Genomic DNA, 27583 nt, shown 5'->3' with positions numbered 1-27583 from the left:
GAAAGCATTAAAGGAGATTTGGGCAGAGACATCCCTTGGCAGAGATACCAGCCTTAGTGGAATTTGACATTTTAATGAGTATTTGAAAGATAGGTCTTTCCCAGTTTCATGGAGAACTGAATGTGGTCACTGAGGCAGCAATAGCTACAGATGGTAGTCATTGCCAGGTTAGGTCAGTAGTTGGAGCTGACAAAAGCTGTTCCGCTGTTCTGTACTATTCTACTTATGATTATTTGGATCCTGTTATATTTTGTAAAGAGGTAAAGTTTGCAGCATAGCTGGGGAGAAATGAATTCCATGATTACTGAGTGGGTCCTGTTCTTTCTTTTCCCCAATATTGATGGAGAAATTGAGCATTATTTGGCCTGAAATCCATCACCCTAGTTTTCCTCCATTATATTTTGTATGTGGAAATACTGTGGTACGATAGCTAAAAAGACAAGATCCTAAGGTCAAGATCGAGACAAATCCTTTTTGACTTCATTCATGATGTAGTTCTGAAGTGGTTGGGAGAACTGAAGCTAAACATGGTTTCAATTTGTACGTGCCATATGTTTATAATGTTGATTGAAGTTACTAAATTCAAATATATTAGTATTACTTGATCAGAACCAGTTATCTCCTGTCCCTGGAGGGCCAGATTAAATTAGAAGTGAGTTTAAATGATTGCCTTCTCTGGGAAGCTGTTCTGGCAGGTGTATGCGAAGCTGAGACAAGAAGAAAAGCTCAGTGCCCTGTGGCTATTTATTTGGTAGCCATTCATCGCAAACCTCTTAATATGCATCTGGCAAATGCTTAGAATCTGGCATTCCTCATGCTTGCTGAGGTGGCAAAGGCTCTCGTCAGCTCTCAGCTGGCCCATCATGGAGTCCACACTTGGTTGGAGCTCTGAAATCCTGCTTTTCACTCCCAGGAAGTGTGAAACTGCTCACCTTTGGCTTTGGAGATGTTCATAAATGCTCCAGCATTCACTCTGCTACAGCTTCATGGTCGGGACTGTGTTGTAAATCTCTGAAGTTATATGGGATAGGTGGAACAGGGGAGAGGGCTCAATGAGAAACAAAACACTGCTACTTCCTGCTGTCATTTGTGATTTCTTTTTTTATTTAAGGCATTCCCTCTTTGCATAACAAATCACAAAGTCTAGCTCTGTGTTTCACCTTTTTTTTGCTTAGCAATTTTTTTCTTCTCTGCTTTCTGGTTAATAAAAAATAGGTGATACAAAACCTTTTGCAGCCTAAGCAGCAGGGCTGGCTAAGAAATTTATTGTAACATTTTTCACTGATTTTTCTTTCACATCTGATGAATGTTTTTATTTGATTTGCAAGCATTTATATCAAGATTGGGAATTTGTCCAGTTTTGATGCCTGTGAGAAATGTGGTATGTCCTTGTTGGAAGCCAAAGGGGCTGCTCTGGCCTGGAAGCACTTGAACATCACAACTCTTTATTGAAAACAGTTCTTTCCTGGTATCAGTTTCTCAAACATATTTGTTCCTGGAATGGGAATAATTTTTAGTGGCATGATGGACATGCGTTGGTTTTCTGAGTTGTTTTGGGGACTGTCGGTTGTTTTCTGAGGTTTCTTGAGTCAAGGACTGGGGGATGCCTGAACACAAATAAATCACAGAACTGGGGAAAATGGCCAACAAAGCCAGTTCCTTTTGCCAGGGGATTATCTGTTCCCCCAAGTCTCCACAAAGTAGCAGTGCCTTCCAATTCCAGAGGCAGCTCTCAGCACGTCTTCAGAAGGAAAAACAAGCTTGACTGAGGCTGGTAAAATCTATCACATAGAAAATCTTTTTAAACAAACTTGAGGAGACTGAAAAAAAGAAGAGTTTGTCTTCTTGTCTAGACTCTGCATACAAGCTGCTTTATTGCAAAAATAACGTTTCTCTATTATGTTTTGGGATGCATTCTTGGCAATAGGAAATGTGTGTTTTCCCTCATGGATAAGTTTGGGACCGCTTGAAAAGGCTTTATTAAAATAAAGGGGTTTTTTTTAATGAGACGATGGAGAGAGTCTGGTTGCTTCTGAGTTCTTGAAAATGTTATATATTTTGAGTGACAGAGAATATCGTCAATATCAAAGATAATGGAAGACAGAAAACTCCCAGGACTGCATAAAAGAGGACATTTCTAGTAAACATTACACATTTATGCCTTGGGTTTGTGGAGGGGAGAAGTCCATCATTTCAGTTTGATTCCCACTGAAGACAGTAAAGTTGTTTTTGATTCCCAGTTCATGTCTAGTTTCTGTTTAAATAACCTTTAAAATATACAAGCAGTAGGAGTATATTTCTCTTAAATATTGTTATTTTTTGTGATTCTAACTCAGTGTACATGTAAGACCTACAGTGTTGATACCTTAATAATCAAAAAGTAGGTTTATGTAGCCTTTCACTACTAATAAAATTTGAAGATGTAAGATTTTTGACCAAGATTTTTATATTAGGGAGTCACTTCTTGTGGGGATAGAGTGACATAAATTGGAAAATGTTTTTTATCAGGAGGCGTGTTTACATTTTAATATCCCACTCATCATGATAAAGTGCTCCAAATAGGTCAGGGTTGGACATTATTCTGGCTACAGTACAGATATTTTTTAATAAACGGGGGCAGATTTAAATTATATTGTTCTGCATAATCTAATTATGCAGTGAGCCCAAGTGGGCTGAACTCATACAAACTTTACTGATAAGAATTAGTTTTGCAACTGTTTTTTGCTCATTTAGACGGAAAGTATAAGGATCTTCTGTTGTTTTGTTGTTTTTTCTAATCACAATGTTTGTTGAAAAAAATGTGAAACAAAATGGTGGGTATTAAGCACTGAAAATAGTGCATTAGTTTTAAGTATATAAAAGTCTAGTTGATATGACTCAAGAAATCTTGTTATTTCTGTGGTGCCCCACTTGCAAGCATGGGACAGCTCTGTCTTGAAATAGCTTCCAAATACTTTAGGTAAGTATGTTAGCATTGAAAATACATACTTTTGAAATACTTTCCTTGAGCATTAGTACTAGAAGGCTCTGCCAGCCCATAGCTGGCAGCAGAGCTGAATACTTGGGCCTTTCCTGAGAGATGAGATGTAACCTGTGACCTACCAAACGTACACCTAAAAATTCTAAAATGTTCTAAATGCCCTAAAAATGTTCTTTTATGCCCTCCTGCCAAGCCTTCAAGTAGGAGATAGTGGTGGGGTTTTTCTAGCTTTTTAACAAAAATGAACTGATGAATATGTTCTTCCCTCAGTGGGCATGGAGAACAAGATCTTTTCCTTTAATATTAAACTTAACATTATTCTGAACTAGGAATAATTGCAAGGACATCTGCCAGTAAACAAAGACTTTAAATTACTGTCTGACAAGTTAGCCAACAGCATTGTTTCTATCTTGAAAGATGTTTTTCTACCTTCTCTTTTAATACGGAGAGATTTTGTAATTTTTTTTTTTCCAGATACAAGGAGAAATCCATCCCCTTGATCCTAATCCGGTAAACTGCCCTGATTTCCAGCAGCAACACTGTGGCTAAAAGTCCCTAGCAACTCTGCCTGGCTGGAATATTAGCCAGGGCCTTTTCTGAGTGCCTGGATGCTTTTCTGCAGTGTTTTTCTTTCTGTTCAGTCTCCAGCACAGTGGCTAGAAAACAGCTCTGTAGTGCTTTTAAGAGTGTTATGACATTTAGGAAGATTCTGTCTGAGCATAGACTCCTCGGGTCTGCAGGGAGAGGGGCAGTGCCTTCATGGAAGGAAGGTGAAAGGGAAGGAAAGCACAGAATGTTGTATTTTCTAAATGTGTGTTTTGAGTGTACCAGGTTAAAAGAGTGTGTACACAAAATGGGCTGGGAGCGGGGAACCACATTTACTGCTTTCGCAGAAATGGTCCTAAGCACGGGGAGAAGCAGCTGCCAGGAGATATCCCAGTAAGAGGCTTATCCTAGTCCACAAAATCACCTGTCACTGCTCACTCTGTTCTAGATCATTTGTTACAAGAGAGTAATTTATGATTAACAACTACTGCTGTGTATTCTTGTAAATCAAAGTCTTTCTCCTTTTCCTCCCCATCTTTTCCTTCTCTTTGCTTAAACCTAACCATTAACAGATTTGAGACACTTAATTCTACTTTGGACAGCCAAGAAAGTAAGAAACAAAATGAGTAGTTGAGTGCACCAGGGCGGTAGAAGAGCAGTGTTCATTGTCGGATAATAAAAGATAATGGCCAACTTTGTCAAGTGTTGTCAAGAAAGATAACTTGGAAGAAATTAACTGTCTGACATGCTGGAAGTGATGTGTCTGCCAATGGCTCTCAAAATCATCAGGGCATGAAACGTGACAGCCATTTATCGCTTTTATGAGGCTGCTGCCAAGCTTTCCCTTTGGGAAGCTAGCTGGAGTTAGTGAAATCTTTGACTATCTTGTTAAAAAAATGGCATGGGTCTGTTTCAAGTGCTTCCCATTGTTGGGTGCCAGTCATCTTGAACTGTGATTATGGTGTATTTTTAGTCTGGCTAAATCTGATTTTAGCTCAACCAATCTAAAGTCGTATTTCCAAGAGTATTTTACTTGATCTTCACAGGTATCCAGAGTATGTCTAGGAGCTTGATTCTTTACTTGTCAGGAAAGGAGGCTTCCAGAGACAGAAGAAACATAGCATTCATTTGAAAAATTTCCCTTTTATTGTCTGTATATTACTCCTTTTAATAATTCAGATTTGCTTGTCTCTTACTGATCCCCTGCTCTCTTATAAGGGGGAAATCATGTAGCCATTCTGATGATGGCAGGCAAGAAAGAGCATTTCTGAGAGCTGCCTGTGTGTATAGTCCTATTCAAAGACTCTTTGCAGAAAGAAAGTCTCTTTGCATTGCTCTCTGTTGCCATGTTTTGTTTTGTTAATTACGCTGTTTCCATTCCAAACATTAACTAATGTTAATATTGGGCTATAGGATGTGTTGTTGGTGCTCAGGTGTTGTGATGTTGCCTTGAACATTTTGCACTTCTGGTTCTCCAGTGTCAATAGGGAAAGAGGAGGGCAATGAACCAGAGGCTGTTCATAAACGAGCTTTATAAAACACCAGAAGCTTAATAAAAAGTTAATTTCCTCATTAAATTGGGGTTTAGGAGAAGTGCTGCTCACTGAGTACCCCGTTTCTGATAGAAAGATAAGAAAACCAATGTGAAATAGAAATTATTTATTTAAGGGAATAGCTGTACATCATGAACTAGAGAATCAGGTTCAAGAGTAGCCTGTTTGCTTGTGCTTCATAAAATTCAGCTGGCCTTGCAAAGCAAGTGCCTCCCTGGTACAGACTGAGGATTGGTTGTGATGGCACCAGTTTCTGGCATGTTCTTGAAAACCAGCAAAAGAAAAGCACCAGTGCTGGTTACTACCAATGCAGAGGCTTTGTATTAAATGTGAAACTGAAATTAGGATTGCACACTTTTTATGTAATTTCCTGGTGATAATCGTCAACTGTTTTAATGATACAGACTGTTTCCTGCATCATTAAAATCTCTACTCTGATTTTTAAAGGAGATGTTGATCTGTTTAAGAGAAAGGGAAGGAAAAAAGTTAGTACTGTAAAGCTCTTAAGTGCAGCTGTTTGAAAAATCATGCCTTTAAAATTATTGGCAACAATTCTTCTCACTATGCAGGCTGTTACTTAGAATTGATAATCATATACCATCTCTGTTTTGTGTAACAGATTATGTGCAGAGAACATGTGCACCTGTTGTTTTGAAAATACAGTCTTTCTGTGCCTTATGTAGTTTAATTGTTCATGTGGAAGTCTTAAACAAAAAGGAGAGTGTTCCATTGGTAAATGATAGAGCTTGGTATTATCAAGTAGAAGTTTCTACCAACCCCTAATATGCCAACTGTGTTAAATCATATTTCTTTTCCTGCCTTTCCAGCATAAACAATAAACTCCAACAGCCAGAAGCAGCTGCTGGGGTGCTAGAATATGCCATGAAGCACTTTGGGGAGCTGGTGAGTCCTGCTGGGTAATTTGCTTCTTCATGTCTTATGTTTTTATGGTTTCTGTAGTTAGTTTTTTGGTGGGTGGTGGTGTGTTTTCTCAATCAATCACATGGAGGTTCTATCCCTGCTTATAATATTTCATTGTTCATAGTGAAGGGCATTGCTGCCTACAGGGATGTTCAGTGGGTGCTTTGCAGCAAATGCTGGGTACAGGGAGAGCTGCAAGAACCTGACTTGGAGGAGAATTTTGCAGCTGCTGTTGATACTAAATGCAGCTGTGAGCAACTAGCAACCTGACACCGTAAGTCCTTTTATTTAGCATAAGCTGGGAAGGGAGGGAGTAAGTTCCTGTTCTAACCTTGAAGGATTTGAGAAACTGCATCAACACCTTCCAGGTAAGGATTTTAATAGAGGTCATGCCTCTAGCCTCTCTCAAAAGTGTTCACAGGTAATATTTAGAACAGCAAGTTAACCAGTCCCTTACAATTTAGACTGCTCACTGAAATCAAATAACCCCATTATGTATTTGTTCTGTGTCTTTCTCAGAATAATGTACCTTTTTTTTCTTTCTTCTCATTTTATAAGTCATTTAATTTGTGTTCAAGGACCAAACCACCTGTGCTCTCCTGACAGTTCTACTGGTAAAAAGATGATTTTGCAGTGGTAATTGTTGTAGCATTTTAGGATGATTAGGAAAAGGAAGGCAGCCCTGGAAGCACAGTAGACCAGCTTCTTTAAGTAGTAGCCACTAGAAAGGGGGGACTAGGTATAAGCACAAAATGGTGGAAGTCCTCTGGTGTAGTATTATGTGTGGTTTTAACCTAGACTGGAATATAAGTCCTTTCTGGGAGAAGTACGGACTTCAGAACATATTTGCAGCTTCTTATAATTCCTTGGGTGGATTGAGCAAAGTTCTGCATTACCTAATTCTGACTTCACTCTTTAGCAGCAATATAGTTCTAGCAGTAAATGTAGTTCAAAGCACAGAGTTTGCCAGAATATGCAATAAAAAGAAAACTAAGAGGAGCTGTGAGCTCTACTTTCAGGGACTTAATTGAAATATGACTTAGCTGAGAAGTTAAAGGGCTAAGTGGAAGACCTGGCAACCATGCAAAGCATGGTTTATAGTGACCCTGCCCACAGATCTGGGAAAAGAATCTGCTCTGCAGCCTATGTCAAGACATGAGCTTCCACGGACTGAGCAGAAAAACACTGGCAGAGAAAAGTGTGGAAATATATTAAGGCATTTTATTGCTTGAAAATGAGAAACAAAATGTATAAAGACTGAAGAAAAGTGTTTAGCTGATAAGGATCACTGCTTTGCTAACTTTTAGTGGCTTTGTTACAAACCATAGCCTTCCCTTGTGAAGGGTGTGACCCCAACTTCATACTACCTGCTGTATTAAGTAATTGCCTAGCAGTAGCCAGATGGGAAGTTTGGGCTTTTTTTTACAGTTAGTTTAAAGGCATGATTTTTCAAACAGCTGCACTTAAGAGCTTTACAAAACAGGGCTGTTTTTCATGTTTGAATGCAGGCATGTGCAACAATGGGGAGTGGAATATGTTATTGATTTACCCTTTTTCCTATTCCACTCACCCCACCTCTCCAAAAAGAAAAGCACCAGCTGCTGAGCTGGCATTTCAGTGGCACTGAGTAAGGGGGTGATGTTGGATTAATCCCTCTGGTAAACCTGAGTTCATTTCTGGGCAGGTGGAGCAATGCCAGGATTCCAGTTTTCACACTAGCTCAAGGCTCTTCTCTATATCACAGAAGTCCATGATGATATTTAGAATGAAAGAAGGATGAAGTGACCAGCATAGACACAGAATTTTTTAGGAAAAGCTGTGGTAATTAATACAGAATGATCAATGTTAATCCTGCTGTTTATTTTTACTTTTTTTTCCCTTCCCTTAGGAAATTCAAGCTACCTGGTATGAAAAGCTTCATGAATGGGAAGATGCTCTGGTGGCCTATGACAAGAAGATGGACACAAACAAAGATGATCCTGAGCTGATGCTGGGACGGATGCGTTGCTTGGAAGCACTTGGTGAATGGTAAGCAGGGAATGCCTGAAGACTGAGGGAGATGGTGTTTATCTGTTCTCTGGATGTTACCATTCAGGTGCAATTTTTTTGCCTGAATTCCTATTTACTCCCGTGTACTTAATAGTTTGAGTATTTGTGCAGCATCTCACTTTGTTCATTGAAGTCAGAATTGGTAATAACATCTCTAAGCCTTTTGGGACTGGCCATCTTGTGAATTAAGGTCTCTCTGGAAGAGAATCTGCAATCTTGTAATCAAGTCAACTCCATTTATAACAGAGAAAGACACTGTAAATAGAGAAAACATTAATTGAGCAGAAATTGTCAGAAACAGTCATAAAAGGAGTTCATTGTGACCTTCCTTTTTAAACTCTGATTAAAACAGGAGAGAGTTCTGTGTTTATTCAGTGTCAGACCTATGCCTTGTAGAAGGATGAGGCTTTCCTTATTAGTCTTTTTCAGCATTTCTTAAGCCTCATCTTTGTGGACATTTAGTATTTCAAGCTTTGTGTCAAATGTCTGTTGTCAACACATAACTGATTCAAGTCAGTGTTTGTGAGAGGGTGAGCTGCTGGTGACTTACAGCTTGCTACTTAACGGGGGGCTTCGGTTTTTCCTCGCTATTCAATTCCAAGAAGGTAATTGAAGAAGGCACCCTGTTCACTGTGGCATGCAGTTCTACCCAGGGGCAGGTGTGGGTTCATCCAGATTCCACCTTTCTACTGAGCTTTGTATGTCACAAGCTCTCTCCTGATGGGTCCTGACATGAACCCACAGGATGGCACCACAGTAAGGAGATTCCTCTTCACTAAAGTCATTTTACTGCTAGAAACAGGACTGTTTGAGAAACCAAATTCTGGCAGCATTTTTCTGCCCTTTTTGTTTCTGAACGAGGGCGAGACATACAGGGTGTAGCTTTTCCAGTACAGAAAATAGATCTCTTACTGAGCATTCCTCAATCAGCATTTCTACGAGTAGGCAGTTCTCATCAGGGATTTGAAGAATTTTTCCCTCCTGGAGGATGTGTATTTGTGTAAAGTGTCCTTTGTGAACCTCCTACTTATTCATGTATCAGCAACAAATCTATGGAACAACAGAAGGACAATTTTGTTCTGTTGGACTGAGATATCAGGGATCTATTGATAGTCTGTAGTGATGACAGCAATCAGAGTCTCCAAGTTCTCTTGTGGAACTGGACTACAACTCTGTGCAGATGTTTTTACAATTCAGAAGTGCTTTTGCAAAGTGCTGTCTGCTGCCTTGCAGCTGATTCTAGAGAGGCCGTCCTGAGGCTGAGGATTCCCTAGTTCAGCTGCTGATACTCTTCAGTAGCATTCAACTTGACTGGTTGTGCTGCTGGAATCTGCTTGACAGGATAAGGCAGATAATCTAGAATTATATTATGCAGCATCATTGTTTCAGTACTCTGCTGTGATATTTTGAGAGTACAGCCAAAACATTCTTAGCTATTTGTCTCCTCATGTAGTTATTCCTGTAGGACCCATAGTGTTTTATCAGCATCTCTGAGGTCCTGATTTACTGTTGTTGCTAGGTTTGGCTTTGTTTTTCATTGGCCTTGGGTTTTTTTTCCTCCTGGGCCATTAAGCTGTCAGAATTACTGCCTTGCCTGTGGCAGCCCATTGGTTCTGTTTGACTAACTCATCTTCCTTTTTGGGAGGGGGGAGGGTGACAGTAGGGAAGGCAAGTTGTTCTCCCTCACAGTTGGCAGCTGTTTCACTGCTACAGAGTATCCAGCCTGAGAAATTCTGGAACTGCAACACCGAGGGTAATTGGTTTGATTAGTGGAGCATTCACAGTTGATTTGAAAGAAATAATATAAAAAATCCTGATGCTTCCTCTCTGCTGGAGATGAAAGATTCAGATTCCCTCTGAGATCTTGCCATGACAAGTCCTCATATGAGGTTACAGCAACATTCATTCTGCAGTCTTTCTCTTCAGACTTGATGAGTTAGTTCAAAATTTTTGCCAGTAGGAGCCATGCCCAAGCGTTTTAGATCATACGTTTCTTCTAATGACACTTGCAAAAATTTTAAGCATCCTTTTTTTGGTGGTGGTTTGTTTGTTTTCTTGAGAATTAGGTGTTTTTTCTCCTGTATTTATAGACTGGCAATATCAGTCCAATTTGTAAAAGTAGGCATTAAGAGCTGCTGAGGAACAAATGCAAACTTCTCTTTGGATGTGTATTTTCAAAACATAGTGTGCCTTAAAATTATTTTCTGATGATAGGATATTTATCGTCAGACTAGCATGAGTTGGCCAGAGGAGTCAAATCCTATTCTCCACTCAGTATAAAAAGAACAATGGGGCTAGTTGTTGTCTTATCAGTGGGAAGTGGTTGTTTAATGAGGCAGAATTCTTGGAAGAGGCTTTTTGCTGATCAGAAATTGTGGATTCTTCTTAGGGGGCAGCTCCACCAGCAATGCTGTGAAAAGTGGACCCAGGTGAATGATGAAACTCAAGCTAAGATGGCCAGGATGGCTGCTGCTGCTGCTTGGGGTCTAGGTAAAGTATCCTCCTGTGCTGGGGTGTGACAGCCTATGAAGTGCAAGTACAGATAGTTTTAACTTACTTCAGAACTACAGAATACAGGAAACAGCAACATCAAGGAACTGCATTATTTACATTGGGAAATGAAGTAAGTGTCGTTCCATATTGAAGTCCTTTGGAAAATCTGCATTTACATCAAGTCTCCCCGTGTGGTCTCTAGTAACAGAGTGATCTGAGCAGGTGATCAGTTGCTTAAATGCTCCCTTTTGCTTGGCTTTACACTGAACAGAGCTCAGGTTGGAAATGAGATAAAAAGACTTTCTCAGATTTGTGGCAGACTCTTATTTACAAGAAGAACAGTATCTGTTGAGCATTTTAGAGGTTGTGTCTGCTGAGTAGACAATCTTAAGTGGAATAAATCTGTAGTGGTCCAAATGTCCATTTATGTTGATAGTGAGATATTTATTAGAGAAGCTTATGAATCACTTGCTCTCTGCCAGCCTTTGCTGAGAAAAATTCATCTTTTTCTTTGTATGGTACTAATTAATTCAAATGTTCTGGAAGTGTCAGAATTTTAATTTTTTCATCACAAAGAATGAAAGAACCTTTTCCACAAGGATAACAATTTGTCTAGAAGAAAAATGCATATGTTTTTCTTGTCTGTAGCTATGTGTGTGTTTATATATGTAACAGTGTCCCTGACAAAGATAAGCTGTCGGAGAGCTGACTTAAATGCAGAAGTACCAGACAGCACTCAGGCCTAGGCACTGATGTCTAAGCACGACATCATAGTTCTGTTCTGTTCTCACATTGCAGAGAAGGCCGTTGCATTACTGAAGATATCTGTGTCTCTGCAGGTCAGTGGGACAGCATGGAAGAATATACCTGCATGATCCCCAGGGATACCCATGATGGTGCTTTCTACAGGGCTGTACTGGCACTACATCAGGACCTTTTCTCACTGGCTCAGCAAGTAATTATCTTCCTTGTTGGTATCCCAAAACCTGGTTAAAGATGTTCTAGACTACAGAGTTTAATAGAAAAACAGTCTGTTTTAAAGAGGTTGACTATAACCTATGAATTGCCCAATAATGTTTTTTCCATGGATATATTAGACCTGGGTGATAGATCTTACCTTGTATTTCCAGAAACATAGCAGTGAATGTATGTACAGATGGTAGTGGTCCAGTGCTGTAGAACATAAGAATGCCTTAGTCTTTTTTGGTTTTTTTTTACTTCTGTGCCTCTTTTCTAGACAGGCAGGGCACAAGGATTATGTCAGCAGAGGTTCCATTCTACAAGGCACTGATTGTGAATTGCCAGGAATGCCTGAGACACCTGTAAGGTTCCTAATGGATTTTTTGTGCACTTCTTTCTCTTACAGCTGTTTCGGTGAAGTGCTCATATGTATCATGTACAATAACTGTAATTTTTCTGGTAGCATTGATAAATCTTAAATCTTAGGTTGAGATACCAAGACAAGGAATGAGTCTATTAAACAGAGCTGTATTGATAATGCTTGTTTGTCACAGAGATTTGCAGAGCGACTCTGTACATGTGAAACGTGTTGTTTACTTTCCAAGGAAGCTCAAGTCCCATTTCTCAGAATTCTGTGCTGGCTTGCCAACTTAGATAAAGGAGTAATTCAATCTGTGCTGTCAAAACCCGTACATAAATTTTTGGGTGATGTGCACAGTAAAATTAACCAGGCATTCAAAAGAGTAGAGTTTGTGATTAACCTTTAACATTTTGAACAGGAAAAGCTATAGGTGAGAGATTATATAATGACTAGAACTAGAGCAGGATTTATTTCATGCTTGAAGAGCCTGTCTTAGTTTGAGGATGAGACATGGAATTTGCTGTCCTGTAAAATTCATAAAATCCTGTTGGGTTATGTAAAACAACAAAAGCTATTTTCTTTCATTGTATGGTATCAAGAGGCTCATTTCTTGAGGCTCCTTTTTGTAACCAACTCTCATGCACTAAAATGTGAACTTTTCCTCTACAAGTGTTGTTTATGATGATCTCTACAATGACAGTAGGATTAGAAATACTGCAAACTTTGATTTTGTAGGAAGACAAACTTCAAACTGTGCAGGTGATGAATGAAGCTCCCTTGTGTTCCAGTTTGGCCAAATTTAGAAATATATCCTCTGAGAGAAGGCAGGTCACCACCCCTCCCCCACCAGGTTCAGGGAAAATAAATTTTCCTCAAAGGAAAGTGAAAGAGATAAAAACTATTTATTTAGCAAACACACGGGAAAAGGATAATAATGCTAAATAATAAAATCTCTCGCTGTGGAGAAAAAAACCTGGGAAAGTGTTAAAGTCCTCCCTTTGGTCTCCTCAGAGCTGGGGCTTGGCCCAGGGCCAGGCCCTCTGCACTTGGTGGAAAGTCCTCCTGATGTGTTCTAATATTGAGCAGTCCAGTGGAAAAGGGAGAAAATCCGAAATTCCAGGGAAGGGAAAAAAATCCAACTCTCAGTCTCTCTTTGGAGAAAAAGAAGCTGAACCACTGGCCAAAAAACTGACTCGGGAAACAGCAAGCCGGGTGCTTCCTCCCTCGCCTGCCGCAGCTGGGCAAAAGTTGCTATCTCTGTGTGACCTTGAACAAGCTGCAAACTGCTTTGAAAAAGTTTTGCTCAGTTTTTCCTTCCCCCTCTCAGGCTCAATTTAGAGGCATAGAAAGGCATAAAGTTAATTTCTGGGCATACGGCAGTGATATGGGATACACATCATAAAGTCACCCCAAGACACCTTGACTCCCCCTATATATGCCCTGGACACTGTTTTCCTGTCAAATCTTTCTGTTGATAAGATCCTTTCCTAGTTCTTGTTCGAGAGTTGGAACAATGCCAGCTTTGTCCATGAGATGAAACAGCTGAACAGCAGTGTCAACAGTTGACTCTAGATGAAACACACTACCTTTGCCCCAATATTTTGTTCTGTTTCAGTGCATCGACAAAGCCAGAGACCTGCTGGATGCTGAGCTGACTGCCATGGCAGGAGAGAGTTACAGTCGAGCCTACGGGGTAAGTGTAGCGCTCAGACTTCATTCCCTTCATTGCTGCTTCAGACCGTCTCTAAAATGTGCATAAAACTTCAGAGTGGTGCTTGTCTCAAGACCTATGTACGCCCACAAGCTAAATGGCTTTTGTCAGACAAGACATACAGCTTTGCAGGAGCAGCTTTGGGACAAACTAAAAGTGAAGTGAGCTCTACCCCCTCAAAAGAAATAAAAATTGACATTTAGGGAGTTTGAATCAGCAGGTCGTCTAGGTACCAATATATAGCAGTTGGTCCTTTATCTGTTGGGCAGCCTATGTATTTTAAGATTTTGATGCCAAAACACTGTTCCTTAATTATAGATTTGTTCTGTAGTGATTGGGATGGAATGTGAATTTTTCCTTCAGGCTATGGTATCCTGCCAGATGCTGTCAGAGCTGGAAGAGGTTATCCAGTATAAACTTGTACCAGAACGCCGTGAGATCATCCGCCAGATCTGGTGGGAAAGACTGCAGGTACATCCATGTAAAGGTCAAGGATGGAGATGCCAATGGGCTGGAATGAAGAGCTTCCTTTTAAATCAGTGTGGTGGCTCAGTAAATCCTTCCATGTCTCTCTCCATCCCAGTAACATCCACACTCACATGGCTGCATGCTCCATCTCCTTTGTGCTTTTCCTGGTTGTCTGGGGTTTTGGTTTGGGCTTTTTTTTTTTTTTCAGGTTAATGTTCCTGAGGTCCTGATATGACACTTTAAAAGGGTGAACTAAGCCTTGAAATAGATGTATACAGAAGAGAGACACTAGTAACATCTCCAAGGCTGCTTATCTCAATAGTGGATTACATCTGGAAATACTGGTTTGGATCAGGCTAGTTTGAACTTTTTACCTGGCTGGCTGCATTTTAAGAAGTGAATTCTCTCCAAATTCTGGAAAACTGGTCAGAGAATTCACATGCTTGTAAAATAAAAGATTATTCTGTTCCTTTTGGGCGTCTTACAAGAACATTTCCAGCTGATTTGTTACACCTAGGGACATGGCTTAGTGGTGCAGTGGCAGTGTTAGGTTTCTGGTTGGATTTGATAATCGTAAAGATGTTTTCCAATTTAAATGATGCTATGATTAACCTTGACCTTTCAGAAGAGACCTTTAGCAATGTTGATTTTCCTGTATTGAAAGAGAAGTTTGTGCCTTTCTTACTCTAGACATCAAAAATCCAAAGTACCTCTGAAAATTTAAATCAGACAAATATTTGACACTATTTCCTTATAAGAGGCGTCCCTACAGTGAAAGTGAATATCCTCAGATGCAGTAGTACATACAGGAATACTGTTCAAAGAGGTGATTTCTGCAAGAGAAGGGGGTAAAAGACGAAAAGGGCGTAACTAAGGTAAAATGCTGCCTGGAGGAAGAACTTTTGTGCAGAGTTCTTCACTGGGACTGCTATAATCTGCCGCCTTATGAAAGCCTGCTGTGTACTTTTTAGCTGTTTGGGAAACTGTGACAAAGCTTTTAGTCTCCAATCTGCATTCCTGTCTGGAAAAGCTCAGGCCCAGTCCACTGGGGTAGAAAGATGAAGTGGCAGGAAGTGTAATGTCTGAATACAGCTTTTTATAGTCCTGAAAGCAGTACATACAGTTCTTTAACGTTTTATAGCTGGTTTTTAATAATTTTTTAAATGCCTATTGGAAGAAGTTTATTTGGGTGTTAGAAAACAAGCTTTGCCTTCCCAGCCCTCAACTTGGGGGAAGAAGGGAAAGAATAACTTCTTTGGTGCTAAGGTCCTTGCTGCCACTGGAAAATCTCTTATTTACCTCAAAACTAAGTAGTTGCTGGCTGAATAGAAACTTTGGAACATCACTGTTACCCTGTACTTGGCCACTATATAAAGCACCATGGATTTGGTTGCTATGGTCCCTTCCACAATTCTACTTCTCTGTAGCGTCCTTGAATGTTTGAAATACAGACTCATCCTGCTCTGACAGTGTTGTGCCTCTCCCATCAGACAGACAAGAACCAAACAATGCTTTCACAAGCAGCACAGCAGTTGAAGCTGCAGTTTCTGGCAGAAAACCAGTTTAGAGGTGCCAGCCTCCAAAAGCAATACATGCAAGGAAAAGGGCAGTAACAAAAATATCTTTGCAACCATTTGGTTTTCTACCATTTCCATGTTGATATTTAAACCAAAAATAGGTTGAGAAGGTACTTTGGAAGGCACTTTGACTCACTGTGGAATTGTACTAAGAGCTTTCTTGATTTTTGGATGCATTTCAGCTTTAGGAGCTTTTCTCCTTTTTCCATTAGAGGATATCGTTAGACTGCAAGCAGTGAGCTGCTTGCAGATTGTGAGAGTTAGGGACTGAACCTTCTTCATGCACTGCAGTGTTAAAGAAATAGACAGTTCCTTAAGACACGGTCTTTAGCTGCACCAAGGGAAGTTTAGGTTAGACTTTAGAAAAAAATTCTTCTCTGAAAGAGTGATTGTGTGCTGGAATTGTCTGCCAGGGAGGTGGTGGAGTCACCATCCCTGGGCATGTTTAAAAAAAGACTGGACGTGGCACTCAGAGTCATGGTTTAGTTGATGAGGAGGTGTTAGATCATAGGTTGGACTAGATGATCTTAAAGGTCTTTTCCAACCTAGTTCATTCTGTGATTCTGTGTGATTCTGTAATGTCAGTCTGCTGTGAATTATGGGCACAGAACTCTCTCTCTTGATGGAAGTCCCTTCAGATTCTGAATCAAGGCTCTGTGCAGTACACTGGAGACCAAACACTAGTAAGTTCTCCCTTCTTTTTCCTCTCAGGGCTGTCAGCGAATCGTGGAAGACTGGCAAAGAATATTGATGGTCCGATCTCTTGTTGTGAATCCTCATGAGGACATGAGAACTTGGCTCAAGTATGCCAGCTTGTGTGGCAAGAGTGGGAGGCTGGTGAGCATTGTCAGGCTCTGTCCTCTTCAGCAAGTTTTCGGACAATTTGCTTTGCTGTGCTGCTTCAACCTTGAGCATTCCTAAATGCTTTCATTGCCCAGGTGGTATGGGCTCTCCTCTGAGGAAGAAACTAGTCAGAAATTGTTGAAATGCTAAAATTGTAACCAGCATAGAGTTCATGCTTGTACCCAAGGTTATTTTTGTGGGACTGGTATTATACATGAGAACCCCTGAGCCAATTTTTTTATTGCATGCTATAACTGTAAGTTTTTATGCAGCACTGGAGATTATTATAATAGCTCTCTCTGCTAGAGCATCTAGAATGTGATGTTACTGTTAAACATTAGAGTTCTATTTTAACAGTCACCACAAAATTTATTGCCAAATACTTTTAAACAGAGACTTTACACTTTCTACTGGTTTCTGAAATGAGAATCTAATGCTCTGATCCAAAGGAAGACATAAGGTTTATCATGTGGTATTCTTATGAGTCCAGGGAGTCTGCTGTGTCTGTGTTGTATCTGGAGGGTCAGATGTACTTTTTTAGTGTTGGGCAATTCTGAAGCAATATGAGCTGGAGGTAACAATGAGCTTGTTTAAACCTGCTTTTTGTCTTTGCCACTTTCTCCAGGCTTTGGCCCATAAGACTCTTGTCCTGCTCTTGGGAGTAGATCCATCTCGACAGCTGGATCACCCACTGCCAACAGTCCATCCCCAAGTGACTTACGCGTACATGAAGCACATGTGGAAGAGCGCCCGTAAGGTACAGGAGAACACAGCACTCTGTTTCACTGCTCAGGTTTTGTGAAATGCCATACACAATAGCTCTTCATGTTCCCCACAGAACAAAGGCAAGGCTGGAGATTTTACTTTTGCTCCCCTAAAAGAGAGTAACTAATTCCTTTCCTTATTGTTATTCAGATTGTAAGCTGGTTTTTTCCTTTAAAACTCTGTAAGGCAGAGAAAACCTGGCCCTAATTTTATTTCATACATAGAAAGAGTATTTTTGCTAAACCAGTAGCTGGTACCCAAAGGATGTAGCCAAGATTAATGGTCAGTAGTAGCTCTTTTGTCCTGTGTAGGTTTGGTACTTTATTTTTCATCCACTGTTCTGATTGCCAAGTCTCTACACTGTACCTGTGGTCAGGGTTACATGCTGAAAGAGGGAAGTAAAGGGGGGGTTATTACCAGTTTGAAAAGTGTCCTGAACAGTTTGCACTTAGTTGCTGAGCAGAACTGATTTTTACTAAAGAGATTATTGGAAATTTCTAACTGAAAGAACTGGAAAGTACAGGGGCTTCTGTCATGGGAACAATTTGGCTCCAGAGAGCCCAGGGTGAATGTTTTTGACATTGCAGCACAGGGAGAATTTACATAATCAAATCCAATAAGCTTCAGACTGGATAAGTTATCTTTTTTTTAATGTACATTAAAGCCTCCATTTATCCTCATGTTCTGCCACGTATTTTTTATTTTTTCTGCCTTTGGGATTGCCAGCACTGGAGCAGAGCCATTGCTGTGGGAACATTGCCATGACCTAACTATTCTTTATTTGAATTAAAAAGGCAAGAGGAGCTGTTGCTGAGGCCCAGTTCTGTTGGCTCTGTAAAACAGTGAAATTGCCTCTTACCTTCTTCAGTAAATGACCCCAGAAGTATGTGGGGTCTTTGCCTGCCTCTGTGAGGGAAACCGTGTTTTGCAGTGTTTGACTTGTGATTAAGAAATAGATGGACATGGTGCAGGACACTGATGCAGTTGTGGAAAGCAGAATGAGAGAAGGCACAAAGATTAAGGGGCTGGGAGAACATGTCTAAAATTAACTGATGCAAGAATAGGTGGAGTCCATGAAAATGGGGGAAAACTGATACCAAAATAGATAAATAATACATAGTTACACCTGGTGATGTGTGTAGTTTTATGTAACTGTGTGTGTTCACTTCATTTGATATCCTAAGTAATAAGCTGCTGATGTAGGCTGGTATGGTGGGAAATGACCATTTTTTCTAGCTGAGCAGTTCAAGGTTCCTCTGTTGGTCTAAAATGTTTTCAGACTGCCATCTTGGCACTTGCCAAATCCAGCAGGAAAAAAGATGGCATCTAGAAGGAAACCAACCACACAGCACTTGCAGAGCTCCACGACAGTCTTTTCTCAAACAACAGATAAAAATGGATAAGTAAACCCTATTACATTTCTTCTAACAAGGACCTTTGCCAGCAGCTGTGTTCTAAGCCATATCCCATAAAAAGGCTGCATAAAAACTTAGGAATTCAGTTGTTCTGGAAGACTTACTGCTTTCAGTCTTAAGTGCTCCATGTGTCAGTTTTTGGCGATCCGTTTTCAGTATTAATGGAAACTGAAGAACAGATTGTTGCGTGTATTTAGATATGAGAGGGGCACATAATAAAAAGATAACATTCTGCGCTGATACTGTTTGGCAATATATTTTCTCTATTTTTAATGGATGTCTAGCATCACTATTTATAAGATTGTTATCCCCCCCCGCCCCGTCCCTTCTATCTAGGTTACCAGCTGTGGAATACACCACCACGTTAATGTTAAGAGTATGAGCCTTTCTTTTTTTTTCACCCTGGGCTAATACCCTTTTTCCTCACCACGGAGTTGTGCACGCTGACATTTGAAAGGGATAGATGAGGCATTTGAGCTCAGGTGGTTCGTATCTCTAACATAGCTCATTCCTATAGATTCGCAAAAGTAAATTAGGCTTCTAACAGCATATTCTGCAGTTCCTAACCTGAAATTACCTTGCAGATTGCAGGAGCTTTAGTCTTAGTTCTTTCCAGTGAAGTGTGCATACTTTTTTCTTAAATCTTTAATTTTGGGTTTTCCTACCCCAGAATTCTTTCCAAGGAATTTTAAAAATATTTTTTCCCTCAGAATTTGGTAGTGCAAGTTGCTTTAGCACTACTGCCCTATGTATTCTGGCAAAGGAGCAATGCACATTTGTACTTCTTCAATAACCTTAGGAGAAATCTAGACTTCAATTTGTTGAAGCAACTCAAACGTTAATTGTTTCTGTGACCCAGCCCACTGTGGGTCTGGGGCAGCATGATGCCAATCAATCCCAGCCCATCCCCTGGATCGAGTTTCCTGAAGAGGCAGACTCAGAGGGTGGGTCGATGGGCGGCTCAGAAGCCTAAGCCACACCCCCCCCAGGCGGTGCCCGGGTACAAGCCACCTCCCCTGGTCTGGGAAAATTCTCGGTTACTCGGTTGTTCATTGGTTCTTTGTTATAACTCCCGCCTCTCGGTTTCCCTCAGTGGTTCTTGTTAAATTGTATCCTCCCCCTGGCTTGTAACTCATTGGTTGTTTTCCCCTTTCACTGCGGGTTTTCAAGCTCTCGATAAAACTGAGGACAAGCCTTGGGAGAGCATCCCATCGCCTTCCATCCCTTCCGAGCTTGTTCAGGTTGCGAAACTTCTAACAATAAACCTGTTAGGCGTCAGACCAGAACAGCCTCTCTCTTCCTTTGTCTCCGAGCTAACGTGAGCCGATATCATCGGCTTCTGCCGTGTCTCCCTCTGCAAAGATGCCAGCTAGCTAGCTCAGTCAGCAGCACTTTTTCTGATGCCGAAGTCGCTTCAGCGACACACAGAACGCAGCTGGACCCTCTCTGACCTGGGCACACCAGAGCTCGTGCCACGAGCACAAGTACTGCGTTAGTTAACATCCCATGGTGTGTACTTCAAGCCTAGCCAAAGCCGGAAGGTTAGGAGGAAAGATCAGGAAGCTGCAGGTTTTCCTTCAGGCATTATTTTCTCGAATTGTCTTTTTTTTATTGTCTGGCCATAGCATATTATAGGTAGGCTTCTCTGGATTTGTGATCCTGTCTGTTTGGTATTGTCCTGGTCAGATACAGTTTCTAACCTATAAACATTCGATTGTTGGAATTGCCAGACTTAGTTCGTGCTCAGCTGCAAACGAGATACCTCTGTATCTGTACTAGAATCTCGCACTGCGTGGGCAGTAACAGAACATTTTCTGCTGTTGAAGTTTTCTCCCTGTACATGTGACCTTGTTGCTTTGGCAGAGTTGAGTTCTTGCACATCAGAGCATGGTGTTAACTTCTGTTATGGTCAGTCATACCTTTGACTATCTGTCTGTATGACAATGAAGGTGTGCCTGGCGTTGGAAGGATGCAATTATTTGTTCCTCAGTTTAGCCATTTCAGAGACGACAATCTCTAACCTCTTCATTTATTTGGACATATTCAAAGTGTAAAGTGACTTTAGAGGGATGTCAATGGCTGAAAAGCTTTGAAAGAAAACCATAGATTTTTATTTCAGTGAAAACTCATTTCCTCATTGTCTTTCTCCCTTGAGAAGTTGTATTTAAGCCCTGTGGTCCTCACTGCCTCCATTATCCCTTTGCAGATCGACGCGTTCCAGCACATGCAGCATTTTGTGCAGACCATGCAGCAGCAGGCCCAGCATGCCATCGCCACCGAGGACCAGCAGCACAAGCAGGAGCTCCATAAGCTCATGGCACGGTCAGCACAGGGTCCTGGGGCACCCTTTAGCTCTAGACTGAAACCGAAGGCTTTCCTGAGGTGCAGGGTCCCTGCAGGTGACACATTTCAGACAAAGCTCATGCTTTGATTAAAAAAACAGGGGATTTCTCATTTAGCTGCTTTGGTATTACGTTCTTATCTACCATGTAATGTTCAGTAGATGTTACTGGCACACATCAGCCTAAACAAGCTTGTATTTGTTGCTGGTGGCTAGTTGTATTTTTCCAGCACTGTGGCTCACTGGCAGAAGGCAGAGCACTCAGCATGGCTGTTTCTTTGCTTTTCAGGAGATGCAGTCACTAGGAAAGAAACACTTCCCACACACCTGGCACATCTGTATTAGGTACACAGGCTGCCAAGCAGAACAGCAGTGCTTTGGGCAGTAGGTGCTCAGCATGTGATGGTCTCTTATAATATTGTTGCATTAAAAACCCTTTCTCCATTTTTCTCTGTGGATCTGTAGGTGCCAGATCTGTTTTTTTCTGTTTAAATTAAAATTTGCATAGTGCTTTCTATTGAAGGTTTGCTTTTTTTGAAGGGAGGCATGCACTCAATTTGCTTTTATTGGGAGGGGAACTTGGTAACACCATTGTCTTATTTTTTCAGAGACTATCATGGAAAACAAATTAGTGATGATTTGCATACAATCTTTGTCTTGCACAACGCTTTCTGGAAAACTCAAAGTACAGAAAAGACAGCCATGTAACTGTGGCATTTAAAGTCTGCTGAGGGAGCAAAGTATTAAGTTTTGCACAAACCTTGACAACCCCACCCTGCTGCAGTAAAAATACGTTGTTTTTCCTTTCCTCTAGGAGGCAATGACTTAATGGGGTTCTGGCTGGGGGAAGAACAGTTCCTCTGTGTTTCCATTGTCTGTCTGTCAGTGTTCTCCCCAAAAGGCTCATTCATATGGTGCTCAGTGCAGCTCATCACCACGTGTGTATGCATTTTATCAGCAGAGACTGATGAAGTCTTTCAATGTTGCTGTTACATCTTCTTACATTTATTTTATAACTCTTACAGATGAGGAAAAAAGTTTGATCCCCACCTTTCCTCTTAAATTAAAGCTTCAACTAGTTAATTCCACACTACAAGCAAGATGGAGATATTTTGAACCTTGCATCCAGCCTGCAGGAGAAGCTTCCTGACTGGATTCACCACATGGAATGTCTTTTAGATCCAGATAACAAGTTTGCCTTTTAGTCCAGAGGTTTTGTTTTCATTTTAGGTTTTGAATCAATAATCCCTTTGCTTAACCAGGTGTTTCCTGAAATTGGGTGAGTGGCAGCTGAACCTGCAAGGCATCAACGAGAGCACCATCCCCAAAGTCTTGCAATACTACAGTGCTGCAACGGAGCATGATCGCAACTGGTACAAGGTCATTACAGAAAAGTTGCCAGATAAATTTGATCAAATCCCATACTACAGGAAAGGAATATGTTAATTGGAAGATCTCCTATAACTGTCTGCCTTGTTACTGCCAGTAGGATTAAAAAAAAAACAAAACAGAACCAAAAAACAGAGAAAGTGGCCCGAGGCAACCATGAGATTCTTGTTTAGAATTTTATCTGGTTGGTAAAACTAGGCCACAGTTCAGTTTCTGTTCTTGCTTTTGAGACTCTCTCCTGTCAGTTAGCAATGAAGGAGAAAGAAAATGGAGAAATTTAACTTGTTCTCAGTCAGTAAACTTGAACAAGGAAAGTAGCCCTGTTAATTCTCCAAAGAGCCCTTGATTTCAGGGTTGTGATATTTCAATTAATATTTGGTGCCAGATTTTCTCTGGGGCAGCCATCTCCTGCATTTTTTCCCATTACACATCCCCAAGTCCTAACATACTAATTTTCATTTTAGCCTTTGAAAAATTAAGGTATATGCAAACATAATTTAATTTTTGGTACCAAGCTCATTTGCTTTAATATTCAACAGGGAGTTCCTGGCCAAGAACTCAACATGATGTTATTTAAGATAATAAGACAGTTCAAATTACAAGCAATTAGAGAAATCAAAGCATTGTGTTGTCGGCAGGGTATTACTTACTGCTGTTGTTTGCAAACACAGAAAGGTTGGATTGTATCTAACAGTTAGAAAGTGCATGTTGCAGAAAGGAGTCATCTTCCTTCTGACTTCTGTTCTCTCCTGTTGGCAGGCCTGGCATGCCTGGGCAGTGATGAACTTTGAAGCAGTGCTTCACTATAAACATCAAAACCAAGCCAGAGATGAGAAGAAGAAACTCCGTCACGCGAGCGGAGCCAGTGTCACCAGTGCTAACGCTGAGGGCAGCAACAGTGAGAGCGATGCAGAGAGCACTGAGAACAGCCCCATCCCATCCCCAGTGCAGAAAAAAGTCACTGAGGTAACCTCCTTCCTCCCTCTTCATGTTGAGAGATTGGTACTTACTGCTTAAACACAGGAAAATTTTATGGGCTAAATTAATGCAAATGATTATTAGCTGTGGCCTAAAGCAGAGGCTGAGGTGGCTGTCATAGGTGATACAGTGCATTAACAAGTACTGCTACTTAAGCCCTTCACAGAAGACTGTGAGGAATCTCTTTCATTTACCAGTTATAGTAAGGTGGTTGTTTTTAGGCTGCTTTGCTGTCCATAGCTTTGCAAACAAACTGAAGTATAAAACCATTTCACAGCGTTTACCCTGCCAGGCTGAAAGACCTTTGTGTAGTCAAGCAAAACATTAAATCCTAGGAGCAACATGTCCTAATGAAGAGTATGAGCAGACGTCAGCTACAATGGGGATTACATCTATATTTCCACATATTTCTTCCTCTTTCCCCTTCTTGAGTTTAGGATTCATGTGGGCTGATGTGCTTGCATAGAACTAATGCAGCAATTTTCATTCCAAAAGGATTTATCCAAGACCCTCTTGATGTACACAGTCCCTGCTGTCCAGGGTTTCTTTCGATCCATCTCTCTGTCTCGAGGAAACAACCTACAAGACACTCTAAGGTACATAATAAAGCACATAGTAAATGAAATCCAGCTGACAAGAGCACATGGTTGCAGATTAGGTAGAACACATTTTTGCTATTTTTTGTTACGGTTGAGTTAAGTGAATGCTTCAGTCCAGGCTAATTTTTGTTAGATAGATTATCCCTGCTCTCTGAGGGTTCTGGGAAGAGAAGTTGCTTGTAAATGAGTTTTGGTTGGGGTTTTTTTTTGTTGTTTGTTTGGGGTTTTTTTTGGTGGGTTGTTTTTTTTTGGTTGGTTGGTGGTTTTTGCTTTGTTTTGGTTGTGTGTTCATTTGTTTGTTCCTAACAAAAGTATTTCTCTTTTTTAGAGTCCTTACTCTGTGGTTTGACTATGGTCACTGGCCTGATGTGAATGAGGCTTTGGTAGAAGGAGTCAAGGCGATCCAAATAGACACTTGGCTGCAGGTAAATAACACAAAGAGAAATCCCAGTTCTGGGGCTAGTTTGGGGATTTGCTGCATGATATCCTTGATGATCCTTAGCTAAATGATCCTCTGTAGGTGAGTGCTGAGAGCAGTGTGCAGTACAGTCTGTTACTGATTTAATAAGCATCTTGAACACAAAAATGAGAAATGTTTCTGTATTTATATGCAGATTAGTACATATTAATGAGAATGAAAATTCTTAAAGATGATGCGGATTTAGTGATGATCAAGTATAAAATACCACTGTCCTGCTCTGATGTAGTTCACAATCTGTTTCAGGATTGCCTTGTAGAATGACTCTTGTAATTAAATTATAAATACTTTATTTCCTATTTAAGCATTATACTTCAAGATGCAGCTTTCCATAGTAGGATCCTGTAACAGTTTTGCACAGAACACTTGTGATCTCACTGAGCTGTTGCACATTTCTGTTTGGAACCTTGTGTTACCCTCTGACCAACTCAAAAATGAGTGGCGGGCTTCCCTGTCCCCTTTAAAGGCTGTGAGGTCTCCAGGAGAGGGCAGAACATCTGGTGCAGTGAACACATGAGATGACAGGGGTGTTTATTTTCCTTATCCTTACTACTAAGGTTATCCCTCAGCTCATTGCCAGAATTGACACCCCTCGACCACTGGTAGGACGTCTCATTCATCAGCTGCTCACAGACATTGGTCGGTACCATCCCCAGGTAAGCATTAGCTTAGAGGAGGAATTTTCACAGGTGTCAGTTAAGGCCTTTCCTGTGTTCCATTTCACCACATCCAGATGCCTGCACAGGAAGTCAGAGCAAGTGATGACAGTGAGGCTGAGAACAATTTCTGTTGCTGCTGCTGCTTTCACCTCAGCACTGTTCATATAAAAATGGAAAGAGGTGAATGAGCCATGCAGCCTGGGAAGAACTCTTTGTCTAATGTAATTTAATGTCTACTGGGTAGTGCAAATCACCTTAAATGTCTTTAAGTAACTACTAAGAACCTACCTCACAGGTTTTATCTAAATTTCTTTCCACAGTGTGGAATATCACAAAATCCTAAAACCTGTTTTGTTCTTCTAGTTTGAAAGAGGCTCTCAATTTCATTCTGCTACTCAGTGGATTAAAGTCTTGAAAGCCTTTTGGATCAGAAGACTTCCAGTAGCAAATTCCTATCATCACTTTCCAGAAGCAAGCTTGCTTCCTCCTGTTTGTCCCTAAGGCTGCTGTTTATTGATGTTTTGCTAATTATTAAATTTATGTAGCTCTTCTGTGGGGTTCTAAAGTATTACTGATTGTTGTCCCTTGCAGGCTTTGATCTATCCTTTGACTGTGGCTTCTAAATCTACGACCACTGCTCGGCACAATGCTGCAAATAAGATCTTGAAAAACATGTGTGAGCACAGCAACACTCTGGTGCAGCAGGCAATGATGGTGAGTGCTCAGTATAGCATTAAGTGTGTTATGTTGGATGGATGGATGTCAGTTATAATAACACAAAATGACTATTCATTGTTGATTCTGTTCAAGTACAATTAATTTGGGGTATTTGCAACTGGTAGAAGTTACAGTATTAGTGTAATTTCCAGAGAATGCTTTATTTTAAAATAATTCTCACACTGAGAATTACTGAGTTTTCGTATTTCCTTATGAATAAATTTAGAGAAGAAATACATGAAAAGTGTTTGTTCCATAAAGAGGTGTTCCTGCTTAATGGAAAATAGAAACAAAACTTACTGAGCATAGCATGGAAAGAGTAATTTAATTAATTTGATAAAGATTTTTATGAATAAATGAAAAATAGTGCTTTCAGGGCAAGCTACACAAGCATATAAAAAATTTCAAAGGTAACAAATAAGGTGAGAAAAGCCTGGTCTGCAAGAAGCTTCTTGCAGAAAAAAATGTGCCATCACTGTGGTAGTTCTTGTGGCTCCCTCTGGCTGCCGGGAACAAATATCTCATAACATTAGAGAAGAAAGGAGTTTTGCATTTTTAAGTCAGGATGCAGTCCCAGGGATTTCTTTAGGCGTTTAATCTTTTTTTTCTCTCCTAAAACAGGTGAGTGAAGAGCTAATCCGTGTGGCCATCCTATGGCACGAGATGTGGCATGAAGGGTTGGAAGAAGCATCTCGTCTCTATTTTGGAGAAAGAAATGTAAAGGGAATGTTTGAGGTGCTGGAACCACTTCATGCAATGATGGAGCGTGGGCCTCAGACTTTAAAGGAGACATCCTTCAATCAGGTATCAGCAAACAGCCAAGAGGCTGTTCTTCAGGACAGCCACCTGCCCCAGCTGTGTTACAAGAACCTTTGCCATTTAACACAAAAAGTGAATCCCTTGGGATTCATTATGTTAGTTGCAGAGTTCATTATTGACATTTATCTTCACATCGGTGTCACTTTTGGTGACTATAAGGGGCCATGGTGGTCCAGATTGCCCTGGAGTCTTGTATTGGCAGGGTGCCTGATAGGGACTGGAAAACAATGACTGCTCTGCAGTTAATTATTCTGCTTTGCTCACAGTAAGCACTAGCACAGATAACAGAGAATTAACTGAGCTTGTGAGCCTACTGTTAAAGGGTGATTCTAAGCATTTAGTTGCCTCCTATAATGAAGTCTACTTGCGAGCAATGTTGTTTGATAAATTCAGTGCAGATCTTGGATCCAGGAATTTCTGGATCTTTAATTCTGATCTGCTATAAAAATGTGATATCAAGTATTTGTAGTGCAATTTGAAAAGAGACTCTGATGCTCTTTGTAGGTGTTAAGTGGTCTCCACCTGTTACACTACAGTCTGTTAAAATTCTTTCTTCTGTTGTTTTCCTCCCTAGGCCTATGGCAGAGATCTTATGGAAGCTCAAGAATGGTGCAGGAAGTACATGAAATCAGGAAATGTCAAAGACCTAACTCAGGCTTGGGATCTCTATTATCATGTGTTCAGACGTATCTCAAAGCAGCTGCCTCAGGTGAGGGGGGAGATTCAGTTCTTCTGTGGGTCTTACAGTGCAAGTTGTCAATACCAACCTTTGGTTTATGTTTTCTGGTTATTCAAAACATACTAATTCAGTATTCTGGAGATAACTGCATAGGGTTTGCTGCAAATTTGGTGTTCGTGCAGCACTTCCTGTAAGTACCTGAAGTATTGGTTACTGCCTCAACTGTTTTAGGTCCCTTGACAGCATGAACTCTTCAGGTGCTTCTTTGAGATTGAACTGAAA

At 40.7% G+C, this 27583-nt stretch overlaps 1 protein-coding gene across 4 annotated transcripts in view; it reads left to right on the top strand.

Moving 5' to 3' along the window:
* Positions 1-27583, top strand: part of MTOR (mechanistic target of rapamycin kinase) — a 64605-nt gene that overhangs the window by 29147 nt on the left and 7875 nt on the right. For 3 of the 4 annotated variants that reach the window (XM_042051315.1, XM_042051314.1, XM_042051313.1), the window contains 17 exons: positions 5907-5982; positions 7889-8028; positions 10439-10539; positions 11382-11497; positions 13479-13556; positions 13938-14045; positions 16331-16456; positions 17088-17219; positions 20849-20964; positions 22246-22363; positions 23132-23338; positions 23846-23946; positions 24278-24374; positions 24985-25083; positions 25678-25800; positions 26425-26607; positions 27197-27331. In XM_042051315.1, the coding sequence (XP_041907249.1) occupies positions 5907-5982; positions 7889-8028; positions 10439-10539; positions 11382-11497; positions 13479-13556; positions 13938-14045; positions 16331-16456; positions 17088-17219; positions 20849-20964; positions 22246-22363; positions 23132-23338; positions 23846-23946; positions 24278-24374; positions 24985-25083; positions 25678-25800; positions 26425-26607; positions 27197-27331 (2056 nt within the window). The remainder of the gene's footprint in view (positions 1-5906; positions 5983-7888; positions 8029-10438; positions 10540-11381; positions 11498-13478; positions 13557-13937; positions 14046-16330; positions 16457-17087; positions 17220-20848; positions 20965-22245; positions 22364-23131; positions 23339-23845; positions 23947-24277; positions 24375-24984; positions 25084-25677; positions 25801-26424; positions 26608-27196; positions 27332-27583) is intronic. The other variant, XM_042051316.1, reaches the window with a different exon arrangement.

The sequence above is a fragment of the Corvus kubaryi genome, unplaced genomic scaffold (genome assembly GCF_017639235.1).
Source record: "Corvus kubaryi isolate FWS band 111438036 unplaced genomic scaffold, C.kubaryi_AGA036_p1.0 75, whole genome shotgun sequence".
In the NCBI taxonomy this organism is placed as follows: Eukaryota; Metazoa; Chordata; class Aves; order Passeriformes; family Corvidae; genus Corvus; species Corvus kubaryi.
The sequence above is the reverse complement of the archived record's forward strand: the minus strand, read 5'-3'. Positions and strand labels throughout refer to the sequence as shown.